At 52.1% G+C, this 22,674-nt stretch overlaps 1 protein-coding gene across 3 annotated transcripts in view; it reads left to right on the top strand.

Moving 5' to 3' along the window:
* Nucleotides 1-22,674, top strand: part of Fam178b (family with sequence similarity 178 member B) — a 122,439-nt gene that overhangs the window by 91,875 nt on the left and 7,890 nt on the right. For 2 of the 3 annotated variants that reach the window (XM_021158105.1, XM_085836364.1), the window contains 2 exons: nucleotides 6,932-7,019; nucleotides 14,478-14,603. In XM_021158105.1, the coding sequence (XP_021013764.1) occupies nucleotides 6,932-7,019; nucleotides 14,478-14,603 (214 nt within the window). Of the gene's footprint in view, nucleotides 1-6,931; nucleotides 7,020-14,477; nucleotides 14,604-16,628; nucleotides 16,764-22,674 lie in introns of those variants that run through there. The other variant, XM_021158096.2, reaches the window with a different exon arrangement.

Genomic DNA, 22,674 nt, shown 5'->3' with positions numbered 1-22,674 from the left:
TCTGTGGGCTGCTAGCCAGCCTTTTCCAGGCCCTCGGCAATCCCAACACCACGAACAAGAGCTGTTGAAGTGTCCCACTGCCAGCAAACAGCAGTGTCTCTCCACTCCTGCCCCCACAATGCCACTTTCTTCTCACCAGACCCCTAGTTCCATATCTTGACAGTTCTTTCCTAGATAAGGCTGCACTCCAGCACCCTGCAGTTCTTCCTGGAGACCCAGTCCAGTCTGACTGTGGCTGTTTTTTTTTTTTTTTCAAGATGATCCATCCTTCTTTCTGTAGGAGTGTGACCTTCCGTACCAAACACTATCAGTTCCCTCTACTGAAAATCTGTTCAGGATGGGAGTGGAGGTGCTAGAGAGATGGCTCAAAAGTTAAGAGCACTGGCTGCTCTTGCACAGGGCTAGGCTTAGTGTCCCAGCACCCACACAGCCATCTGTTTTTCTAGTATCAGCACCAGAGGTCTTCTGATCCCTTGGAGAACTAAGCACACATGCGGGCACATACATTAAATGTAGGCTTAACACTCTCATACAGAAAATAAAGAATCTTAAAAAAAATTCTTACCCTTGGTATAACTTTCAAGCAGCCCAGCTAGTGTTGTGGGGCCTTTTGCCTTACTCTTTCATACCGCCTCTCTCAAACTTGTACCTGTGCTCCGCCATCCCTGTCCCCTGCCATTTCTTTCTGTCCCCCATCCCCTGTGGATGCCCATATATCTGCCACATCCTAAAACTGTGCAGCCATCTGAACTTAGTATACAGTGTCTGCTTCTGGTTTCCTGGAGAGGCTCCATTCTCCTCTCTCCATCTGACTGACTAGGCTCAGGCTGACTTGCCTCACACCAAGTACCCCCACCCCACCCCACCCCATCCCCACCCATGGGGTTAAGGGTTAGCTGGCTTTGCTGAACCTTGAGCTAGAAGAATGAGAAGGACCACACACAGGTGGTTTGCTCTATGAGGCTGGGTGAGAATGCCTTTTGAGTCTAGATGGGCATCACAAAGCACACAGAAGCAGATTCTAAGGCAAGGTGGCTCTGGCAGCTGGGAGGTCAGCTCTGAACTTTGTGCAGATACAGCAGGGAGGGTAGCGTGTGTGTGTGTGGGGGGGGTGCTCACTACAGGCCCTGGACCCTGGATTTCAGTGCTGCTCCCTTGTGACCTTAGGTTTGAAAGATAAGGAACTGGAAAGCAGAGCACAAAACAAAGCAAGCAGCCTGGGTGGGAGACAGGACTGCCAGGGAATGCGTGGCCCTCAGAGGACTGCACCTGCACGTCTGTCTTTGAAGTGAGGGGTGCTATTTAGGGGCTGATTGTGAAACTTCAACACTTCATCCTGCCTGTTTCACTTCTGTCGTCTTTGTGGCAAGAAAAATGGTTTTATATATGGAATCAGAAGTGGTTGGAGGGGCTGAAGTCTCAGAGTGGAAGTGATATATAACAGCTCTGGCAGTGTGGAGTGAGGATCAGCTTCTCTGCTTGCTCTCCTCAACACACACGCACACATGCACACCCCACCACTGTACTGGAAGATGTGTAGGTGAGACACTCTGACCCTTCACTGGGAGGTTGTGGGAGGCAAAGCCCCTTGACATCACTCCTGGGGATGATGGGTCAACGTGTGCTTAACAAAAGAAGGCCTAGAGTAAAGTCTAGTGCGTGGGCGGGCAGGTGGGTGCTGAGAGGGCACTGTGAAGAGCCCTGCAGGATTGGATGAAGCTGTCATCACACCCTAGGGACATCATGGAAGCTGATGCATTCACCTTCAGGGTAGCATTCTGTGACCACCTAGTTCACATTTGGAGTAAAACCAATGTCTCAAATGAGGCGATTAGTGAACAATGGTCATATTCATAGGCAACGTGGATCTAACCGACAGCAAATTGAGGCTCCCAGAAGAACTCAGCCAACCATAATGATGGGCTGAGTCGGAAAGAGAGGCCCTGCTGCACAGTTAAGAACAGAGTCTGAGAAATCGGCTTTGTCAGGAAGACAAGTGAAAAAAGGCCAAAGACTTGGATTCAATCTGTTAACTGCTTTAAGCCCCACGGTTGCCAAGAAAATGAGCATCAGTCTCCAGCCCTGTGAGCAGAGTGGCTCACCTCACAGCGAACATGGACAACCCAGGGTCTTTCAAGGACAGACGCAAAGAAAAATGATCAAAAAGATGGAAAAGTAAGGTTGTCCTGGGGCCTGCAGTAGACAGAGCCACCTGCTGATCACAGCAAATGCGGTCAAGGGTGGGAACAACCCTGCCCACCAGCTGACTCCTGGAGCACAGACCCCACAAGCCTGCTCAGAACCACACAAGGGCATATTTTGGCAAAATATAGGAAGAACTAACTCCCTTTGTTTACCAAGCAAATGGGCTGGACCAGCTTGTCAGGCAGATGTTGCACTTCTGTGACGGAAATAAACACTTGGGGAAAGGGCCAGGGACTTTCAGTGAACACTGACGTAGTGTGTGAGCAGTAGGCTAGGTGTCCATAGCCTGTGGGTGCCATGTCAGGTGGCCAGTCAGGGACTCAAGAGAGGATCTTGAGTTTGCCATCTGTATACTTAGCCTCTGGACAAAATGTCATCTGGTCTCCAGAAACTCCCTTAGGCCTCTTCCAGTCATCCCTTCTGCAAGGCATCAGCACTTTCCTGGTAATGCCCCACCTTACTGATTGGTTTGCCTGTGTCTGAGCACTGCTAGAGATGAGCCCATGCAGCAGGTCCTGGGAGGCTGGTGAGGCTGGCTCCCTGTGCTCACACACATCTTGGGGACACCAGGACAGCTCCCTGGTGACATGAGTAGTTGTTTCCTCATCCTGCTTTGTGGCCATCCATTGCCTGGGTTAAAAGTCACTGTAACCCCCCTCTTCCAGGCCGCATGGTGCAGGCTGCCTCTTCCTTCTCCAAGCCCATGGGATTGTATGAGCACACCTGGACAACCAGGCTGCATGGAGGCCCTGTACTTACAGATGCAGGCAGAATGGGACTGTGTGGGGAAAGACTCCCCAAACTGCTAACCAGGTTTACAGCCTGGTTCTTACTGCCCAAGGAGCGAGCACTCACATTGGAGATGACTCCCATTAGGGACTGAGGAGCCAGTAGGGTGACAGGTGTCTATAGCTCTGGGGATGTAGGCCATACAGCAAGGTGTCAGGCAGCATTTCCACAGAGGAACAGGCAGAGGCTGCTGCATCCTGGGCTGTCCTGGACACATTGGAAAACGCAGCTCACGCCTTTGGCCAAATGCCTGGTAGCCTTTTAGGGCAGTTCAGTCTCAGCAGGGCCTGGTTCCCTTTGGAGGGAGTGAAGACAGGGGGGGGGGGGTGAGTACTGTAGTGGCCTGTGTGTCATTGTCCTAACTTCCAGTGGCACATATACTACCTTCCTGGGTGTTCCTGCAGGGTGTCTGGTCCCTTGTGAGAGAGCTGCCCAGACAGTGACAGTCTGGAAGCCAAGTACCTGAATCCTCTGGTTTAGAAAAAAAATAGTGTTTCATAATTTTCTAGTGCCTTGGGCACCTCTGTGTGCTGATCCAGTGTCCTGGTCTTATAGAGGCCTCTTGGAGTGGGCGGGACAGAGACCAAGACTGGCCTGGCCTGGCCTGGTCTGGCCTAAGCACTATGTTGGAACCTATTGCCTTATTTGACATCTGCTGGGAGGGCTCCAGTGGCCTCTGCATCTTTCTGTGCTTGCCCAGTGTGAGTTCTGGAAAAGCTTTGCCAGGTGGGGCTAGGCAATTTCTGTGGAAAACCAGCCCACAGCCTGGGCAGGGCCCTCTGCTTGCCCCCTGCACAGCTGGACTGGTACTTGGGGCTGGGGGGGGGGGGCGCGGGGAGGGGGGAAGGAGGCTCCTCACTGCTTTTCCATTGTAAGCTCTCCATCTGTCAAGTTAAAAAGTGGCCCCCTGTCCTTGTTTCTCAGTGGGACTGGGGATTCAGGAAGGAGTGTCAGGAGGACAGTGGGCAGCACACATTGCCAGTGTAGGGAGCTCTGCTCATAGATATGGGCTCTTTGTGTCCACTTACCCTCTCTGTCACAGTTGCCTGCTGGTGTGTGCGTGCGCATGTTTTCTAGATTGCAGTTCTGACATGACACCACCACCACCACCACCCCCCCCACACACACACACAAACACACACACACACACACACACACACACCCCTCTTCCCTTCAGGATCCACTCCCCCCAGTACTGTTGTGAGGCCTGCCAGCTCTAGCCCTCTCCCTGGCCGGCCCCTCCCACCCTCTGTGGGCCTTGGTGTGTGTGTGTGGTGTGTGTGTGTGTGTGGAGGGGGGGGGAGTTAATGAAGCCCAGATGCAGGACTTCTGACTCTGGCAGGGAGGGAGGCAGCTGCTTGGAGGAACCATTTACCTCCCACTGTGTCTGGGCCTAGCTGCCCCTGGATCCCAGATCCCAGGAACAGCTGGAAAACAGGTCCTAGCTACAGGCAGGCCAGGGTGGAGGATATGATGAAGAGGAAGCTGGGGCTCAGGACCTAGAGGAGGGGCCATGGAAGATCAGGATAGGCTCTTATTGACCATCCTATGGCTCTGCTCCAATGGAAGCTGCCTGTCCTCAATGCGATAGTTCTCAGGGTCCCCGAGGAAACTCTGGGACACCCCCCAATGCTTCCACAGAAGGAGGGCAAGACTAAAGCCAGGCAGAATTCTGGGGGAAATGGCTAGCTTCTCCCTCAGTTGCCAGATGAAATACAAACTCAACACAGAATAACATTCTTTTAAGACAAAGAGACTTTGCTAAACCTGACATGCATAAATCCCTTGTAGCTGAATCTCTTTATTGAACCACAGTGTACAGCTGGACAGACAGACAGGCCATTGAGCATGTGACTCGGTAGAGTTCTCACAAGTCAAGCACATGTGAAACTAGCACCCACATTGGAAGAGAAAGCACACCCGGAGCCTGCCCAGGGCCACCTGTCCCTGCTGTGGGAGTGATGGAATGCACCATCGCCTCTGCGGCAGAGGGATGGGACATGTGGGGGTAGCGTGTAGACACTGTCCAGTCTGCTTAATGGGGTGCTTCTGCTATGAGTACCTCTCTCTTGTGAACATGGGAGCAGGACTGCAAAATCAAGGGGTAGGTGTATGTATGTCCTCAGTAAATGTTTTCAGTGTTCCAGAGAGACCAAGGGCCTTGCTTTCTGTCAGCTATGGAGTACCCCATAGTCCTCCACCCTCAGAGGGGCCATTTCTTTCTTCCACCATAGACCTTCAGATGTGTGCTCACCCCGCCTGCCATTGTTCTTTTAAATGAAGAGCCTCCTGCTTTGTTGATTCTTCTGATTTTTCTGTTACTTAAGAAAAATCAACAAAACCTGCAGAGCTCAAGCCCTAGTCTGCTTGTGAGCTTTCTGGCCTCCAGGAAGCTTGGAGGAGGTCTGCCTCAGCACTCTCTCAATAAGGCAAGTGTGGCTCTGGGATACTTTCTTGGGAGCCATCCGTACTCTGGTCCCCGTGGTGTCCCTTCAGCAGCTGTTCTAAGAGGCCAGTCTCAGATGTAGCTTTTCCAGCAGGCTTTAACGCAGACCCTTCTTTGCTGTCCTTCCTCCGTTCATCTTACTCCCTGGCATGGCTCAAGACAGTAGTGTCTGGCTTCCATTTTGAGTGGGCTACTTGGCACTGTGTGGTGGCAGAAGTCACTCCAGAAGAGATTAAGAATGAAATTCTGTGGCATGGCACCTGCCTGGCACATGTAAGGCCCCAGGTGCCATCCTTGTCAGAATAAATAATTCCATTCACAGGGCTGCCTGCCTGGCGACCAGTGTCTGGAGATCCTGGAAGGACACAGTGCCATCTCCCCAGCAAGGCTGGCTGATTAATTACAGAATATTGGCTTGCGATTTTGCCCTGTCATCTAGGTTCGAGGGTCCCAGGACAACTCTCAGCCACATCCTCTGGTTTCTTCTTTCTTCATCTCTTAGACCCCAGGATCCAAGTGTTAGCATCTGAAGCCCCACTAGGGCCTTCACTCCCAAGGAGAAGACGGCTCAGGCCTGAGTAAGCACCGACTAGGCCGTGCCACACGGCTGGCCTCGGATGTCCAGCTTGGCTGAGTGAAGCAGGAGGGCCTGTTTCACAAGCAGGTCAGGGAGCAAATTGTCTAGGAGCTGGGGCTGGGGGCTTCATCTACAACTGGCTCTGGGCATTCCTGTGGCTCTGTCTCTCTTGTTCTCTTTGCTGGCCCTCCTAAAGTCTGTCCTGCTGGGAGTCAGGAGGACAAACAACACTATAAAGTGGCCACCTTGTCACATTCATTAGCTGTCCCACAGAGAGGTTATACCCTTTTAACTGTCCAATGAAGACCCAAAAACTACTTCAGGGGTTGAGTCACTTTGAGGCCCAGGATGTAGGAGGAAAATCCCAAAGGAAAGTTCTTCAAAACAGTGAACACACACATGCACACACACGCACACGCACGCAATAAAGCCTGGTCTCAGGAAGCCAGTCACCCACCCTGCTAGAAGTCCTTTGAAATCTGAGAGTCAGTGCATGCAGCCAGACCAAGAGAAGAGCAAAGGGAATGTTTTCCCTCCAGTCGCCCTTCCCTCTCTCTGCGTGTTTTCCTCCTCAGTGTTAGCCCCTCTACAGTTTCCTTCTCCGATTATTGCTCTGTTCATGGTTCAGGCCCCAGGCTCTCCTGTGGGCTGTGCTCTACCACTGAGCCTCACCTGGCTCTGTCTCTTCATGTGTGAGTGGTTATTATGCAGAGGTAGGAATGCTGGTCCATTTCCGAGTAGAACTTCCACCCATCCAGACCCACAAATACATACAGATCTGAAGGAGTTACAGCTCCAAAGGAAAATGTATTATCCTCTCTCAGGTAACCTGCCTTTGCCATGCTTTCCAGAATATTCAGAAGCCCCCAGGCCTCCAGCCCACCCCACTCAGAGTCCCTGTTCTTCTCTCCCAGGCAGCTGAGAAGTCAGCTGAGTCTTGTGATTATTGCCCGGATGCTGGGCCAGCAGGAGTCACTTCCTTTCTCGGCAGAGAAAACCCAGGTGAGTCTGTCTCAACAGGACCGGGAAGACATGTGGTGGGCCACAACGCCTCTCCTCATTCCCCACCTTCACCTGAGGTATAATCAGAGAGACCATCCCCAGACCTAAGCTGGATTTGAATGTCTTACTCAAATTCATTTGTTCAACCGTTCGTGGAGCCAGGGGCATAGTACAGTGGTAGAGCACTTGCCCGGCATGTATGCGGCCCTGGGTTCTATTATCTGCAGATGAACTTGTGTGTCCAACTACTGGGGAGGCTGGGACAGGAAGATGATTTGAGCCTAGGAGTTAAGGGCCCAGCCTATGCAAGGTGAGTGTGATGGCTCACATCTTTAACCCCAGCACTTGAGTCCCAGCACTCTAAAGGTGAGGATTGTTTGAACAACACTGTCCTAGGCACTGGGGACTGGTCAGACTTGTGAAGTTAGACGTTGTGAATTACAGAAAACAAACATAACGTGATGTCATTTCAGCCTTTTTTTCTTGTGTTTTGTTCTGTTTAGTGACTGTCTCCCCATTCCACCTACCTCAGCCTCCAGAGTGCTGGAGTTACAGATTCAGACTACAGTGGTAGTACTGTTGTTAATATTTTAATCCTTTGAAAATTTCATATATGCCCACAATATATTCACCCTCCTGCTCTTTCTTCCAAGGCCTCCTAAGTCCATCCCCATTACCTCCTAACTTCATGTATAGCCCATATACACGTGATGTGGGACCATCTACTGGGGCAGGCCTCCCATCCAGGGGCCATGCCCTTGAAGACCACTGACGGCTGGAGAGATGGCTGGACAGTTAAAACACTTGCTGCTCTTACAGAGGAACAGAGCTCAGTTCCCAGCACCCAGGGCCTTCCCATTCCTCACTTCCCAAACCCCCGTCCATGACCCTTTTTTTTTTTTTTAAGATTTATTTATTTATTATATGTAAGTACACTGTAGCTGTCTTCAGACATTCCAGAAGAGGGTGCCAGATCTTGTTGCGGATGGTTGTGAGCCACCATGTGGTTGCTGGGATTTGAACTCTGGACCTTCGGAAGAGCAGTCGGGTGCTCTTACCCACTGAGCCATCTCACCAGCCCCTTTTTTTTTTTGTTTTTCAAGACAGGATTTCTCTGTGTAGCCATGGCTGTCCTGGAACTCACTTTGTAGACCAGGCTGGCCTCGAACTCAGAAATCCGCCTGCCTCTATCTCCCAAGTGCTGGGATTAAAGGTGTGTGCCACCACGCCCGGCTGTCCATGATTTTTTGTAGACAGAACAATAAAGACAGAAAGAAATACTATTAGAGCTGCTCCTACCAGGGCCCCCCATTCCAGGGTTAGATGTCCCTGGGGCAGCAGGGGTGAGTCCTCCTGGCTTCTCCCTACTCCTCTCTGAGGAACTCTGTCACCACCTGTTAACGCAAAGGCCATGGCCTCCGTAGGATACAAGGATAAGCTAGGCAGTAGAAAGCCTCTTGCCTCCCCTAGGCAATCTGCCTAGGGTTCTTGCAGTTTCAGGGTCAGCACTGAGTGGTCAGGAGCAGGAAAAGGTCTGCTCAGCACAGCCTCAAGCCAGGTAGCTCAAGAACTAAAGCCAAGTTTTTGTAAGGGAGCTAAGAATTGTTGGTTAGGTTGGAAGGAGGGGGCAGGGCCTGGCTCTCGCTTCAGCCCACTCCCCACCGCCCCCCAGCCTCGAACACTTTCACCCTAGCATGGCAGAAACATGACATTCCTACTCAGCTAACATGTCATTTCAGGGAAGCCTGCTGGCCCTGTCTGCCACCCTCCCTTGCTTGTCTAGTGTCTGTGTTATGTTGCCCACACTCCTGTTCCCAGGCAGAAATCACTGGGGCTCCTGAGAGTCGGAAATCAGTGATGTCTGCTTGCTCTCCATTGACCCTCAGCCCAGGAAGACAGTGTAATGCTTGTGGGATAAAGAAAGAGCCACGTGAGTGTCAGGGTACCCAAGGAGAGGATGCTCCAGAAGCCATCATTGGGAGGGAGGGCATGGCCCCGCAGAGGTCACTGCAGTGACTGAAGAAGGGAGGGCAGAAGGTTAGGAAGTTAGGAACGGGCACAGCTGAGATACATCCACCATGGCAGCGTGATGGAAGAGGAGGGAAGTCAGGACTCGAAGGAAGGTAGGTCCCTGGGGCGTCGTGCCCAGAAGCTGTGTTAGCAGTGACTCAAAGGTGGGCCTGTTTCAAGGCTTGGTAGGTTTTCTTGGCCTGAGACTATGCAGGGAGCCTGGAGTGGGGCCACAGGGAGGGAGGCAAGTTGTGAGTTCTGTTTGCTTAGTCAGGAGCTAGCTCAGGAGGTCTCTGCAACAAGCAAGAATGCAGGGTTAGGAAGGTTAAGAAGGTTAGGAAGGCCTTGGAGGCAAGAGGAACAGGGCTCAGCTTCCTCACTCTATGTCATTTCCTACACCTGCCTGCTTGTGAGCACTGTGGGCCCAATTGTATACCTGTCTGCTCCGTACACACTGACTAGGAAACGGCTCAGCCTCAGACACCAGGTGTGACAAAACCAGACAGCTCCAGAAGAGGGTGAGGCGGCTAGCTGTGACCTGGGTGACTAACACTGCCTGAGGCTAGGCTTGTGGATGAGCCCATGCTTGCTGGGCGGACTGCCTGGAGGAGCAGGAGCCGGAACCTCACCTCGGTGGTTCTAGAGAGAGGAAGGCCCAGCAGGTGTGTTCAGATCTCATCAGCTCATCCTGGTGTCTGGTGACCAGACACTTGCCTTCGCAGTCTGACCTATTGCACCCATTTCTCATGCTTGGCTTCAGAGGACCACCTTAGCCCCACAGCCAGCCATGATGCCTCCACACAGCAGTCCCTGGCTGGGTCTTGTCCTAGCTGGGGTTGTGCACTGACCTCTTCCCACCTGTAATGCTTGCATCCACCCAGTGGCTCTCACTGTGTTCTGAGTGCTGCTCTTAGTACTTGCCTTCCTCAAAACCTGGGGCTGGAAGGCTCCTACTCTATCCAGGTGTTATAACTGAGGAAAGTGAGTCAGGGACGCTCTCCAGGACCAGAAGGCAGGGCAGAGGTGGAGTGGGGACTAGAACTGTACCATTGACCACTGCAGCATGCCACTTCAACCTCTCCAGCCCAACCCCTGGAATTTGGCAGCTTAGACCATTGTGAAAGGTCTTCTGGGGTGACTTGTAGAAGCAAGAGGCATGGGGCTTGAAGGGTTCTCAGTACCCAGGCTGCTCACCCTCCTTCTGCCCCTGCCTTAAACCACAGCCTGAGCTCCAGAAGCAGACAGAGTTAGAGAGCTGGGTGTGAGAGACAGCAGGCAGGTAGACAGTAATCACTCAGCACTTTGATCTTCCAGGAGAGTCCCAGGTTGGACCAGTAATTCCTACTGTTCCATTGAAATACTGGGAATACTTCAGAAACAGTCTCTGTTTGGCTTCAGGTTCCAGTGTGCTCTAGAGTCTGGCCTGCACAGGAACAACCTGAATCAAATGAAGTTCCTCTCCTACAATAATCATAGGCCAAGCAGGCCAACAAAGGCACCAAGGAAAAAGTAACATTTGGGGTGAACTTGCAGAGATGGCAAGAGTTGCAGAGAAAAAGCCAGAAAGGAGATGCAGCGTTGGGCAGGTGCAGTCCTACGAGGGCAAAGAGACAGAGGGGACATTTTTGCACAGAGCTGTAGGAAGCAAGGTTTCCTTTGGGTGGGTGAGCGGGGGTCACTTCCAGCAAAGGAAACAGCGATTACAAAGGCTCCAAGGTCAGGAAGGGACAGTTAGAGTAGGGATGAGGGTGGCTAACAGAGGCCGGGTCAGAAGGGGAGTGACAGCCAGAGCCCAAGGAGAAAGGACAGCTACTGATGGCTGCAGCTTCACAACTGAACTGGCTCGCTGCTGTGTGAAGACCACACTGTCGGGAGGGGGAGCCTATCATTCTCCAGGGGCAGGGCCAGGGGCAGCTGGTCTCAGGGATAGCAGCAGAGTAGTGCCCAGATGCCAAGGCGCTTCCTAAGGGCAGCCAGCAGGGCTAGGGGGAGGTAGGTGGGAGTCCCCCAGACTAGAGACAGGTTCTCCCCAGCCCAGCTGGGCACAGTGCAGGTGGAACAGGTTTGGGAGGAAACCAGGAGTTTGTTTCTTATACCAGCCTCTTGCAACACAGAAACAAGGCAAACTATTTGTTAAAATAAGTGTGTGTTTATTGCGTGGAGGTCAGAGGACAGCATGCAGGAGGCCATGCTGGTCTCCTTCCACTTGCTGCATGCAAGGATCGAACTCAAGTTACTCAGGCTTGGCACCAAGCACCTCTACCCTCTGAGCTGTCGTGTTTGGAGACTTGCTATGAAGCCATTTGCTCTTGAATTTGAGATCCTCCTGCATCTGCTTCACAAGCATGTGCCACCATGGCTGGCAACAAACTACTTCGGTCAAATGGTTTTTGTTTTTGTTTTGTTTTGTTTTTTAATTTTGAGATAGAGTTTTTCTATGTAATCCTAGCTGTCCTGGAACTTGCTGTGTAGACCAGACTGGCCTCAAACTCAGAGGTCTGCCCGCCCTCCTTCTGTCTTCCAAGTGCTGGAATTAGCAGCACGCGCCACCACATCCAGCCCCAAAACATGTCTTGAAATTTGGAAAACAAGGGCTTTGAATGGGATACAAAAGTTTGAATCTCCTAGGAAACAGTTAATTAATGTCCTAACCTGCTATTTAGCCATTCACTTGTCTAATGAATACTTAATAAGCATCGGCCATGTGCCAGGCATGGTGCTTGGCCCTGTGGACACTGCAGGAGAAGGCAATGCTGACAGTCCTGACCTCATAGCCAAGGAGGGCCTGATAAGACACTTAAGCACATGAATTCTATGCCTGGTGGAGAGTAAGTGGTGCTATAGAAAAACAACAACAACAACAACAAAAACCCTGCAGGATGGGAGATGGCAAGAGCGTAAGCGCAGGTGGTGTAGCTGTAGGTTAGATGTGACAGTGGACTAGGGCCAAGGAGGGGGCAGTCCTGCACTGTCAGTATCTGCACTGAAGCCAGATAAGGGCTCAGGCTCCAGAGAGCAACAGCAGGTCACTTTGGACCTCCTAGTGCCTCACAGCCACTTCTCCTGTGCAAATTGGAGCCACTGCCAGGATTTGAGAGCAAGAGCTACATGCTGTTGTAGACAATTGCTTTGCCAGGATCTCTTCTGCCTCTTCCTGCCAGGAGGAAGGCCAGTGGAGGCCTGTCCTGGGTGATGTTCACAGCTTCCCCTGCCTGAGGTGTCTGTCCTAATGGGCTGAGCGTTTGCTGAGTCGGCACTCTACAGTGGAGGTGGGGGTGGGGTGGAGACAAGGTTGGTCTGGTCCTGACCCTCCCTCTACAGGACTTTTAGGGACCAGAAAAGCCCTAATCCCTGAGAGAGGGTGGTACGTGGGGGCGGGGCGATTCGGGAAACAAAAGCGAATCTGAGACCAGATTGCAAGAGTGCACCGAAGCACCACCAAGCTGCTTTCCTGGAGCGAGAGGAAAAACACAACCATGAGCAAGTGCTCGGCCTGCTCTCGGTGCCAGCCCTGCCCCCACTGCCTAGAGCAGGGAGGGTCTTAGCTCTGATGAAGCAGGCCTTCAGTCACTCTGGGGGTGTGGATTTGGAAGCAGGGCGGGGCAGCTCTGTGCTTGCACAGCTGTGAGCCTCCAGCGTGCTAAAGACCAGGGCTGTTTTGAAAATTATCCCCAGACTTAGAAGGCGGGCGCAAGGCAATGCTGCTCCCAGTGCAGCTTCAGATGGAAGCTATATCTGCCTAGACCTTCCCCTCTTTTTCTGCTGCCTTCTTTCTGCTTTGCAGAGAAGGCCTGGCGGCCTTCCAGGAGCCAAAGCCAGCCTGACTCCTAGCCCCTCCCCTGCCTCCTCCCTGCCCAGCTGTTCTCCAAGGCTTCCAAGGTTGGAGGGCAGCTGAAGTGCAGAGCAGGTGCTGGTGGTGAGTCAGGAGGAAGCCAGGTGCGCTGTGCCACCCCACCCGGCTGGGCACAGGAGTTGGGCTAGGGGCTCAGCTCTCTGGCCTGTAGCCACACTGCACCTGCTGGATCTAAGCAGTCTGTCCTCTTGCTACCCTGTTGTTGCTCCTTCATCCGCATCCTCCACCCTCCCCCAATCCTGGGGTTGCATATGGATGCCTTAGAGGGGCAAGGACTGGGGCCTGCCTGCCTCTACCCAGCCATGGCCTAGCATCTGGGCAGCCCTTGTTGGGACCCTGTCTAGACTTCCCAAACCCATGTTTGGGGTGACTAGAGGGAGGGGCTAGCTGCAGGTTCCCTAGAAGGGGTTGGGCTGTGTCTTCAAAGCTAAGCAGGAGGTGGGGCACTTGGTAGATTCACACATGACCATATCTCCATGTAGACATTATGGGGAGTCTCCATCTAAACAGACCAACTGAGAGGGTGTTTCTGAGACTGAGAATATAGATAATGGATGAGAGTGAATTATTGGTTATTTTGTTAGACAAGAAAATAGTACAGTGTTTTAGGAAATGAAACAGAGCTGGACCAGGCACACATCCCTGGCACTCAGGAGGCTGAGGTGGAAAGATGGCTGGAAGTCTGAGGCCAGCCTAGTGTACGTAGGAAGTACCAGGCCAGCCAGGAACCATGGCAGGCAGGTCCCTATCTATAAATATAATTAAAATGTGCTAGTGAAATGGCTGTCACTCTAGAGAGGCACTTGCCGCCAAGCTTGATGAACTGAGTTCAATCCCCAGGATATAATAATAATAATAATAAATTAAAAGTGATGGTAGGCCTGGTGGTATGAGCTTCCTAATCCCAGCATTCCGGAGGCAGACCTGGGTGGGTCACAAAGATTAGCCAGCTTGGAATGCAGAGGAGACCTTGTTTCAAACACACAGTGCTGTTGGTATTGGTGGATATTATTATATTGTGGGAGACTCTCCTGTTCTAAGTTCCTTATGGCTTAGAAGACAATAGTAGGAATTCCCGGGAGGGAAGAGTGAGGTACGGTTGAAGAGGACTTGGGGACAGGCAGGCAGAGAAGTTGTGGTCATGGCTCACAGGATGGACAGACATAGCTGAGGACACATGGATTGAATATGTCACAGCCACAAGTCAAGGGACAGGAAAGGGATGCAGGGGAGAGTGTGCTATGGGCTGAGGTCCTACTCACTGGCAGAGGGAATCTCTTTCTTAGTCCTGGTTTTCCAAGGAATTAAGTTAAACCCTTAAGCTTCAGGGGAGCTTCCTAATTCATCACAGGGCTCACTGTGTGTGTGTGTGTGTGTGTGCATGCGCATGTGTGTGCAGGCATGTCCATTTACATGTCCCTCCTCCTAGGAAGAAGGGGTATGGACCGCTTTAGGGACAAAATACCCAAAGGTCATGGCTCATAAGTAAGAGGTGGATTCTGACCTGGAAGCCGGGGCTCTGAGCCTTGGCCACGAGTTGAGTGTGTCCTGCGAGGACACGTGTGCACACGCTCAGTCTCCTTTCTTCTCCCCAGCTAGCCCTGCTCAGCCAGCAGCTCAGCCTCATGAGGCCTTCGTCCCTCAGGCAGTGTCTGGGCATTGAAACCTTGCCATCCAGTCTAGGGCAATACTCAAAGGCCAGTGCTGAGCTAGACTACAAGGTGAGTACCTCAGGCCCTGCCTGCCTTCACTAACCCTGCTGCCCCTGTTAGCGGGGAAGGTGGGGTGGTTCCCATTGTACAGCCTGTGGGCCCTTCCAGAACCACAAGCCACATTATGGGGAGTCTCCATCTAAACAGACCAACTGAGAGGGTGCCCTCTGTATGAGGAGGAGGCGCTCAGTATTCTTCCAAACCCTTCCATTAGCACCCATACCCACCCGTGCATGTAGGCGTAGGTGAAGCTATGGGCACGGACAGACCAAGAGAGCTATGCCCAACCTCTCTGCTTATTTCCACTAATGTTGACAAGGCTTAGGCCTTGACCTTTCCCCAGTTCTTCCACATAAGTTCTTCCAAGCATTGACCAGCTTTCCTGAAAGCCACCAAATTTGAGTGCAAGTCAAGGGCACTGAGGTTCCCTGGTTCAGGAGGTTAGGATCAGTAATAGCAGAGGCCTGTGTGTTCTCTCGGTTAGTTTCAGAGCAGGGACCACGGCGGGCATGGGGGCTTCCAAATGGATCTCCATGGGCTCTTCTATCACTAGAGACTAGAAATAATAATGAAGACTAGAGATAAGGGTCGTTACTTTCAGGAAGGTGGGATTCAGAAGTGTCAGTCCTGAACTTGAGCGTTAACAGTCCAGCAGTCCAGCCTTTGGGCATCACTCTGAGAATCAGATAAGTGAGTTAATTACCTAATGAACACAAACGAGCCATTAAGAAGATGGGATAATCCCTAGGTGCACGCTCCCTGCTCCCCTTCCAGACCATGCAGGGTGCATTATCTTTGCCTTGGGATTCCTATCAGTGCTTTTACAAGGCGACATCTCCCTGGAAGGTGGGTACCATCTGAATGCCTCTCTTCCTTTGCAAGATGTTTCCCAGTAAGCTTAGGGGGCTGTAGAAAGGAGTTGGGATCAGCATCTGGGTAGGTAGGCAGCCATAGCTGGATACTTGAGAAGAGGAATAGAGGAAAAAGGAAGACGAGGCTGCTGTCTGGGCTACCTGAGGCAGACTGTCTGGCTTCCAGGAAGGAGTCTTGGGGGTCAGGCTACAGCCTCACCCAGCAGGGGTGTGGCTCCTTCCAGGCCCCAGGCTTCCTCGGGGCTCACCACATTTCTGACCTGCTGATAGCTTGCAGGTGTGTGGATTGTAGTCGCTGGATGGGAAAGTAAGCAGGCTGCGGACGCCTGCACTTGGTGCACAGCCACCTCTCCTTCTTGGTTGCCTATTGGAAATGATGAGTTTCACCTTAAAGCTGGGGAAGAGGAGAGCAGCACACCCAGGGTGTTCAGGCCCCCAAGCAAAGAGTATACTGGCTGGGGACGATAGAAAGGGCAGGGGGAGGGAGGGCAGGGCAGGGGCGGCTCGCAGAGCCCCAGGCAGTGAAGCAACCAAGGGCAGAGGCAAGCAGGGGAGGGGACAGGAGAGGCAGGGACATCGGGTATGTGCGTAGTGGGCATGGGGTCTAGTGGATTGCCAGGGTAGAGAAGTGTGACATGATTCCAGGTCCGTGCCTGGGCTGAGTGCGGTGATGGCAGGGAGGGGCCAGGCAGGTGACTAGGTCCCACCCCACCTCAGCCTACTGACTCCTCATTAGGCCTGAGCATGTTTCATCTTCAAAGATGTGATGGGGCTACTCAGCAGCCAAAATGAGCAGCGGCGTCATCCGCCCTATTTTACAGGGAGTAGTGGTCTGGGATGGAGCAGCCTTTCATCCCCAAAGCTCAAAGTCTTTGCTGTTTTGCTTCTCAAGTGCAATGGGGAAACTGAGGCCAGAGTTGAGGTCAACTGGAGGTGATCCTGCATGAAGGAGATGGCTTCTTCTCAGCCTCTGGGGCCACCATGCTGAGCTTCTGCCTATCCCACGCTAAACTCACTCCTGTCTGGGAGATTTCCTGCTCAAAACTGCAGGGGTTACAGCCCTAAGCCAACCCTGCAAATAAACACTTCTGCAGGCTCTTCTTCTGCTCTTCTCACCTCCTCTCACTTGCCGCAGGCTGCCTAACCCTTCTCTTTCCTTCAGGGAAGATATGTGGGCACAACGAGGCCCCACCGTTGTCCCTTTGCACGTCTGGCTGTCTGGCTGGATTGTGGACAGCTATGTGTCTCAACATTGCATGTTTTTGCCACTAAATGAAAAACTGAACAAATAAATGTGTTTGAGCCCTCTCCTGTTCTGCTCTGCTCTGGCCCTCTGCTCTCCTGCCCTCTCTGCCTTAATGTTCTTGTATCATTAAGACCACAGCATTTATGGAACCCTGGACTTCAGAAGTGTTATCTTGGGTAATGAGAGAGCCAATCACAGGGCATTGTTGGTAATTATAAGTTAGTAAGGTTGCTGTCTGGGAAAGCTAACCACCAAGTACTTTAACAAAAGAAGTAACTGCTCAGGCTTCCATTGTGTGGGGGCAGGGAGGAGGAGTGAGCTGCACTGGAGGCAGAGGCAGCTTGGGTTCCCAAGCAGACTGTTTGTCCTAGCAGGGTCAAAGTCACTGAACACGCTACTAGCACAGACAAAAATACGTTTGAAAAGTCAGGCTTTCTGTGGAGGGCTGGAGCCTGACTCAGGAGTTCCTGCTTACCTAGCTTATGCGAGGTCACTACCAAAAATATGGAGGAGCATTAGAGGGTTAGAGGACTCAGCATTTTAAAGTGTGCCTAGAACCTGTAGTCCAGGCTATTTAGGAAACTGGGGGAAGCTGGTTGGAGTTCATTCTTCAATCCCATGAGTTCAATTCCAGCAGGGACAACATAACAAGACACCGTCTCAAAATATTTATATAGAGTGCTGATCTCCTCGCTGGCTGTCTATGCCTGGGCTCACCTGGTGTGGGCTGGGTTGACCCAGGGTAGGGTAAACATCTAGGTGAAAAGATGCTCGAGGCTGACAGGCCTCCTGTCAGCTCCAGGTAGGAGGTGCCAGTGCTTACACAGAGGAGAGGAGAGCAACAGGAGGGCTGGCTTCTCAGGGCTTCCTTTTGGCCCATGGACATGATTCTGCCAGAGACAGCTTCTTCCCAGGTCCCCGTGAGACTGGCCTTCTGGCTGCAGGCAGACAAACATTGCATAACTTGACTCGGTTTTCTCCTCCAGTCTACAGGCTCAGCCCTCCAGTCCAGTGCTAGGGTCTACTGGGGTATTTGCTTTCAAGTATGGAAAGTGTCATCTGCATGTGGCCAGATGTGGCCTAGTTATATATATTGTGTTCAGTCAGAGTTGAGTTGGGACCCATTCCCTTTTACAGAGATGGCTGATGTTTTGGTCTTGTTAAATCTGCCCTTATGTTTCTTGTTCCTGTTTAACCATAGCTTTCAACTAAGTTGTGCCTTTTCTTCCCTGTCTGTTCCTATGTATGTATACATATACATTTATATGCAGAAGTGTATATATACATATGTATGTGTATATATATATGTATATGTATGTAGTACATGTAGATATACATACTTGTACTTTTTCTCTGATACTACTGAGTGTCATGATGCCTGGTCACATGCTAAGCATATGCTTGCTACTGAGCTACCTCACAGCCAGGATGCTGTATTAAGGAGAGTTTCCACCTGAGAGATATGGGAGGTATAGGGAACCAGAATCTTAAAGGTAGGATGGGAGTGTCTCTCTAGTTGGTTAAATCTGAGGAGGTTAAACTGTCTTCCATTGTGGAATGAAAACTAAGGATAAGGAAGCCAACTTGGCACTGGGAACTTGCCTCCCCCCCTACCCTCATCCCCTCCCCCACCCCAAATGTGCCTCCTCTCAGCATGTCAGTGGATGCCTTCCAAGGATGGCAGCTTGAGGCTCACTGAGGACTGTACATGGGTCAGCCTCCTGCAGGGGTATTCCCTTCATGTAAGGGTCACTTGCAGGTAGGCTTGTGTGTGCCACAGAGGCCTCAGAGAAGCTTGTTTATGGAGGAGCAGTGTTTGCAAAGAAATGATATTATGGTGTGAGTGTGTGTGTGTGTGTGTGTGTGTGTGTGTGTACGCACTCCAGTGATGCTGGGGATGGGCTCCAGCTGCAGCTCTACAGAGGTGTGTGTCTGCCCAGCCTGTGCAGGGCGTGGGCCTGCCGTGTGTTTGTGTGCAATGCCCTGTGTGTGTCTCCTATAAACCCTTGTGGTGTGCCAGGTGTGTTGAGAGACTTGGTGAACAAGTTTTGCTGCTTTTTCTGCTGCAACTGCAGCTGTCTGTCCCTGTGCTGGCTGACCCTGACAAGAACTGCCTTAATGGAAGGCTGTGGTGGGAGAGGCCAACTCTCACTGCAGGGACAGGACAGGGGGAGCCCCTCTCTGGCATCTCTCACTGCAGGGACAGGACAGGGGGAGCCGCTCTCTGGCATCTCTGTGCTCGTTTCTGGTCTCTCTTGCTGGCACTTCTAACCCCAACAAAAGGGATTTGTATTCCCTTGGGCTTGGCTTGAACCTGTGTCATCTTAGTCTTCAAAGACAAGTGGATCCTGGAGCCTCTCCCCACTTTGCCACCTGAAAATGCAGTACTTGGCCCCACACACAGTGCTGTAAACTTGGGTCAGGCCAGGGTTAGGAGAGCTGGGAGGAAATTGGATTTGAGGAACAGAAAATAGACATGAAGACTCCTTAGTTCTTCCCTGGCTGGCTTGTGGTTCTGTTCCGTCTTCCTTCCTCCAAAATGAGGAGCATCAGCTGTATTTTGTCAGAAACCTGGGCCTCCGAGAAGCTGACCCTGTGAGAGAGTTGAACTACATGCACGTCTAGGAACCTGTAGACCAGGGCCCGGGCTCGGGCCAGCTTTGCCTTCTTCCCAGAACTCATGGTTCTTTGCAAGAACATGAGCCAGGCTTGCAGGGACAGGGTGAAGCCCAGGAGGCAGGGTGGAGTCCAGGGAGCTTTTATTTAAGCCCAGCCCGCTGGAGGGTTGGCCTGCTAGCTCCTTCACCCCAGTCAGCCCTGGGCTCTGGAGGGCCCTAAGGGTTGCTTTCCCGCAAGTGCCTCCTCAGCTTGTCCTGCAGCTCTTACCTAAGTGTCTCCACTTCTCCGGGCGCTCTGTAGGTTACCTTCAGACCTGTTATATCATTCTCAATCTTGGCCACCTGAAACCTCTGCCCCATCACCTACAGCCCTGAGATCAAACCCCAGCACCCTGCATGCTGATAGCCTTGGCAGTGCATCTTCCTGTCTTCTACTTGATGTCTGTTGAACCCTGGGTCCTAACAGTTCACATACCCCTATGGCCTGTGCACTCCCTTCATGAACATAAACAGAGATGCTTTCCTCAGCAGGGTCCCAAGTCAGCTTTAGCCCCAGGCCTCCATTGAAATGCCCAACCTGAGCAGAAATAAGCCATGCCAGGTATCTTCCCCACCAGCCCCACTCCCAGCCTGGCTGCTGGCTTCTCTCCCTCTGCCAGGCCTGAATTAACCCAGACTGGGTTGTAGGAGCATGCTCTAAGTGCTGCCTCTTGGCTGCTGGCTGCTGCCTGCCTTTCATCCCTTCAATCCCTTCTCTTTGTCCTTGCTGCACCTCTTTAGATGACCCAGACTTCGGTGAACCCAGGGTTACATGCACAGTGTGACAAAACCCCAGTGTCACTTTCCCCAATGCTTGCCTGTACCCTATGGTGCATTCCCAGAGAGGTTCCCTGTTGCCTTTGTGGGAAACCCTGGGTTGACCTCCTTTTCCTCGGCCACCCTGGCCAGGGCTAAAGAAAGAGCATCTGTCCCAGAGTCAAGTCTCACTGGCTTGGTGTGGACCATGATTGGCTGCTCCAGGTCACATGTATTCTGCTGGAGTCAACTCTGTAGACACCACCATGGAACAGTTTGGCCTAAATGTAGGGGACAGGAAGCTAGGCCACTCTTACAAAGGAAGGGGTGTGTCCTAGGTACCTAGAAACTTTGGGCTGTATAGTACGCCCTGTTCTTGTCATGGGTTTTGAGAGAAACCAGCTCTCTTTACAGATGGCCAGTTCCAGTTACTCTTCGAAGAGCTTCACATGCTCACTCATGCCCTCAGGCCCACATGCTGATATGCACGCACATGTGTAAACCTGGACTCACACACACAGACTCCTGCAGCAAGAGATTACGGGCAGAGCTAGGTTTTCTGCCTAGACTCCTGTGGGATCAGGGTCTCTGGTCCCAGCGGGAGAAGCAGCTGCCTATCATCTTACTTGCCCTAGCCCCCACCCCAGGAACCCAGAGAGGAAGGGTGGGCAGGGTGGCATCACTCTCCCAAGGATTTGCTCATAGTCCCGAGGTTCCTCCCTAGGGAGACACGTGTGCTGTAGTCCAGCTGTCAGGATGGCAGCACTTTAGACATGCCCTCAGCCTTCCTGAATATTATGTCCCACCCCTATCTCCTGTGCCAGAGCTTCCCAGCTCCCACCCAGTCCTCAGAGCAGGAACCCTCAGGGCCCATTCTCAAAGTTGAAATGGAACTTACAAGAGGATCCCACTGTGAGAGGTCTCAGAGCTTATTTTCTGGGAAGTTAGAACAGCTCAGGTTCACACTGAGGAAATGTCGGGGGGGGGGTGCTGCGGGGGTATATGGGTACATCCTGGGCCTCTCAGATCCTCTAGCACCCTGGGAAGATTCCTCCCTCCCATCTCTGGACCCAGCTGGGGTCCTAAGAGCAACTTTTCACTTAGTGCTTGTTCCCAGCAGCTGAGCAGGAAGTCCTGTTCCTGTCTAGATGCTGCCAGCCTGTCCTCTCTCACCCTAAAGTGGCCGCATCACTGTTCCATTTTCAGGGCTCCACCCACCCACATGGCCCATCACTTTCGTTTGCAGAATAGGGTGGCCTGCCCAGTCCTACCCAGTGGTGAATCTGGCAGGCTGTGCCTGTGACGTCTGGTGCCTGGCCTCTTGACCCTGTATCTTCAGGGACTCTGGGCTAGGAAGGGTATTATGTCACACGTCTCATTTCCTAGCAGTTAATCATGTGTCCTCATCATTTCCTACGTTCTAGGACTAGTGACCAATGCCCTGTCCTGGGCAGAGTCACTTTGGAAGCCAGCTTTTCTTTCAGAACAGATGTCTGCTTGCAGCCCTCTGCTTGCTTGCTAATCTAGCGCTTGCCAAGGCCAAGGTCAGGAACATAACCTTGGACCTGGAGCTGCATGGACAAGGAGAGCAGCTTGTAAGTGTGCACATAGAACAGAGAAGAAATGATGTCCTACCAATCCAAGATGGCAGGTGCAAAGTGCCAGTGTTCAGAGAAGGCAGACTCAGAAACATGCATGCCCTGTGCTTTGGAGGACTCCTGAGATGCTTAGAGCCCCGCTTCTCTCCTTGAGCTGAAACTCTTGGTTTGGTGCTAAATGATATTGCTGTTTGCCCAACCACAGGAGCACAGGCTGATTGACCCCATCTACACAGAAACAGCCAGGTCTCTGCGGCTTGTCTCTCAAGATATCCATGGACTCAGATCCAGAAGTTCTCAGTGTCATCTCTATTTAGAACAGTTATACAAGTGCATGTGTGTATGTGCACCTGCACTTGCACACACACAAACACACACGCACACGCACGCACGCACGCACGCACGCACACACATACACACGGAATGTCTCCTGATGAAGATCCTAGACATCTGCTTCTTGCTAGATTTTTCCCTCACTGGACGTGTTAGGAATCTAGCCAAGCTTGAGCTTACACATCTGCTGAGACATAGGGTTACCAGGCCTTCTCTGAATGTCCCCTCTGTACGTCAGGTTGCTGTGATACCAGATTTTTAAATTTAATTTTAAAAGGCAAATGAATCATAGTCCACCTCTCACACAGGTGACCTAATGATCAGCTCAGCTTCTAGAGCTCAGCTTCAGCCAATGTGCTCTCATCCGGTCCCCGAGAGGACCCACGTGAGGCAGGAGTGGTACTTAGCACGGGATTCTTCTGGGATCGGTAGTCAGGCTAGGCTGGGCCTCCAGACCTTGGAGACTGAGATGAATGCACATTCCCCAGGGTAACCACCAGCCAGGGCCTGTGAAGTCAGAGGCAGAAACAGGGTAGGTAGTCCTGGCATCCTGGAGCTGCTGAGCAGGTGCAGACACCTGTCAGCTGAGCCTGCGCCTCAGCAACATGGCCTGTGCAT

The sequence above is a fragment of the Mus caroli genome, unplaced genomic scaffold (genome assembly GCF_978045245.1).
Source record: "Mus caroli unplaced genomic scaffold, Mus_caroli_1 scaffold_1, whole genome shotgun sequence".
Classification (NCBI taxonomy): domain Eukaryota; kingdom Metazoa; phylum Chordata; class Mammalia; order Rodentia; family Muridae; genus Mus; species Mus caroli.
The sequence above is the reverse complement of the archived record's forward strand: the minus strand, read 5'-3'. Positions and strand labels throughout refer to the sequence as shown.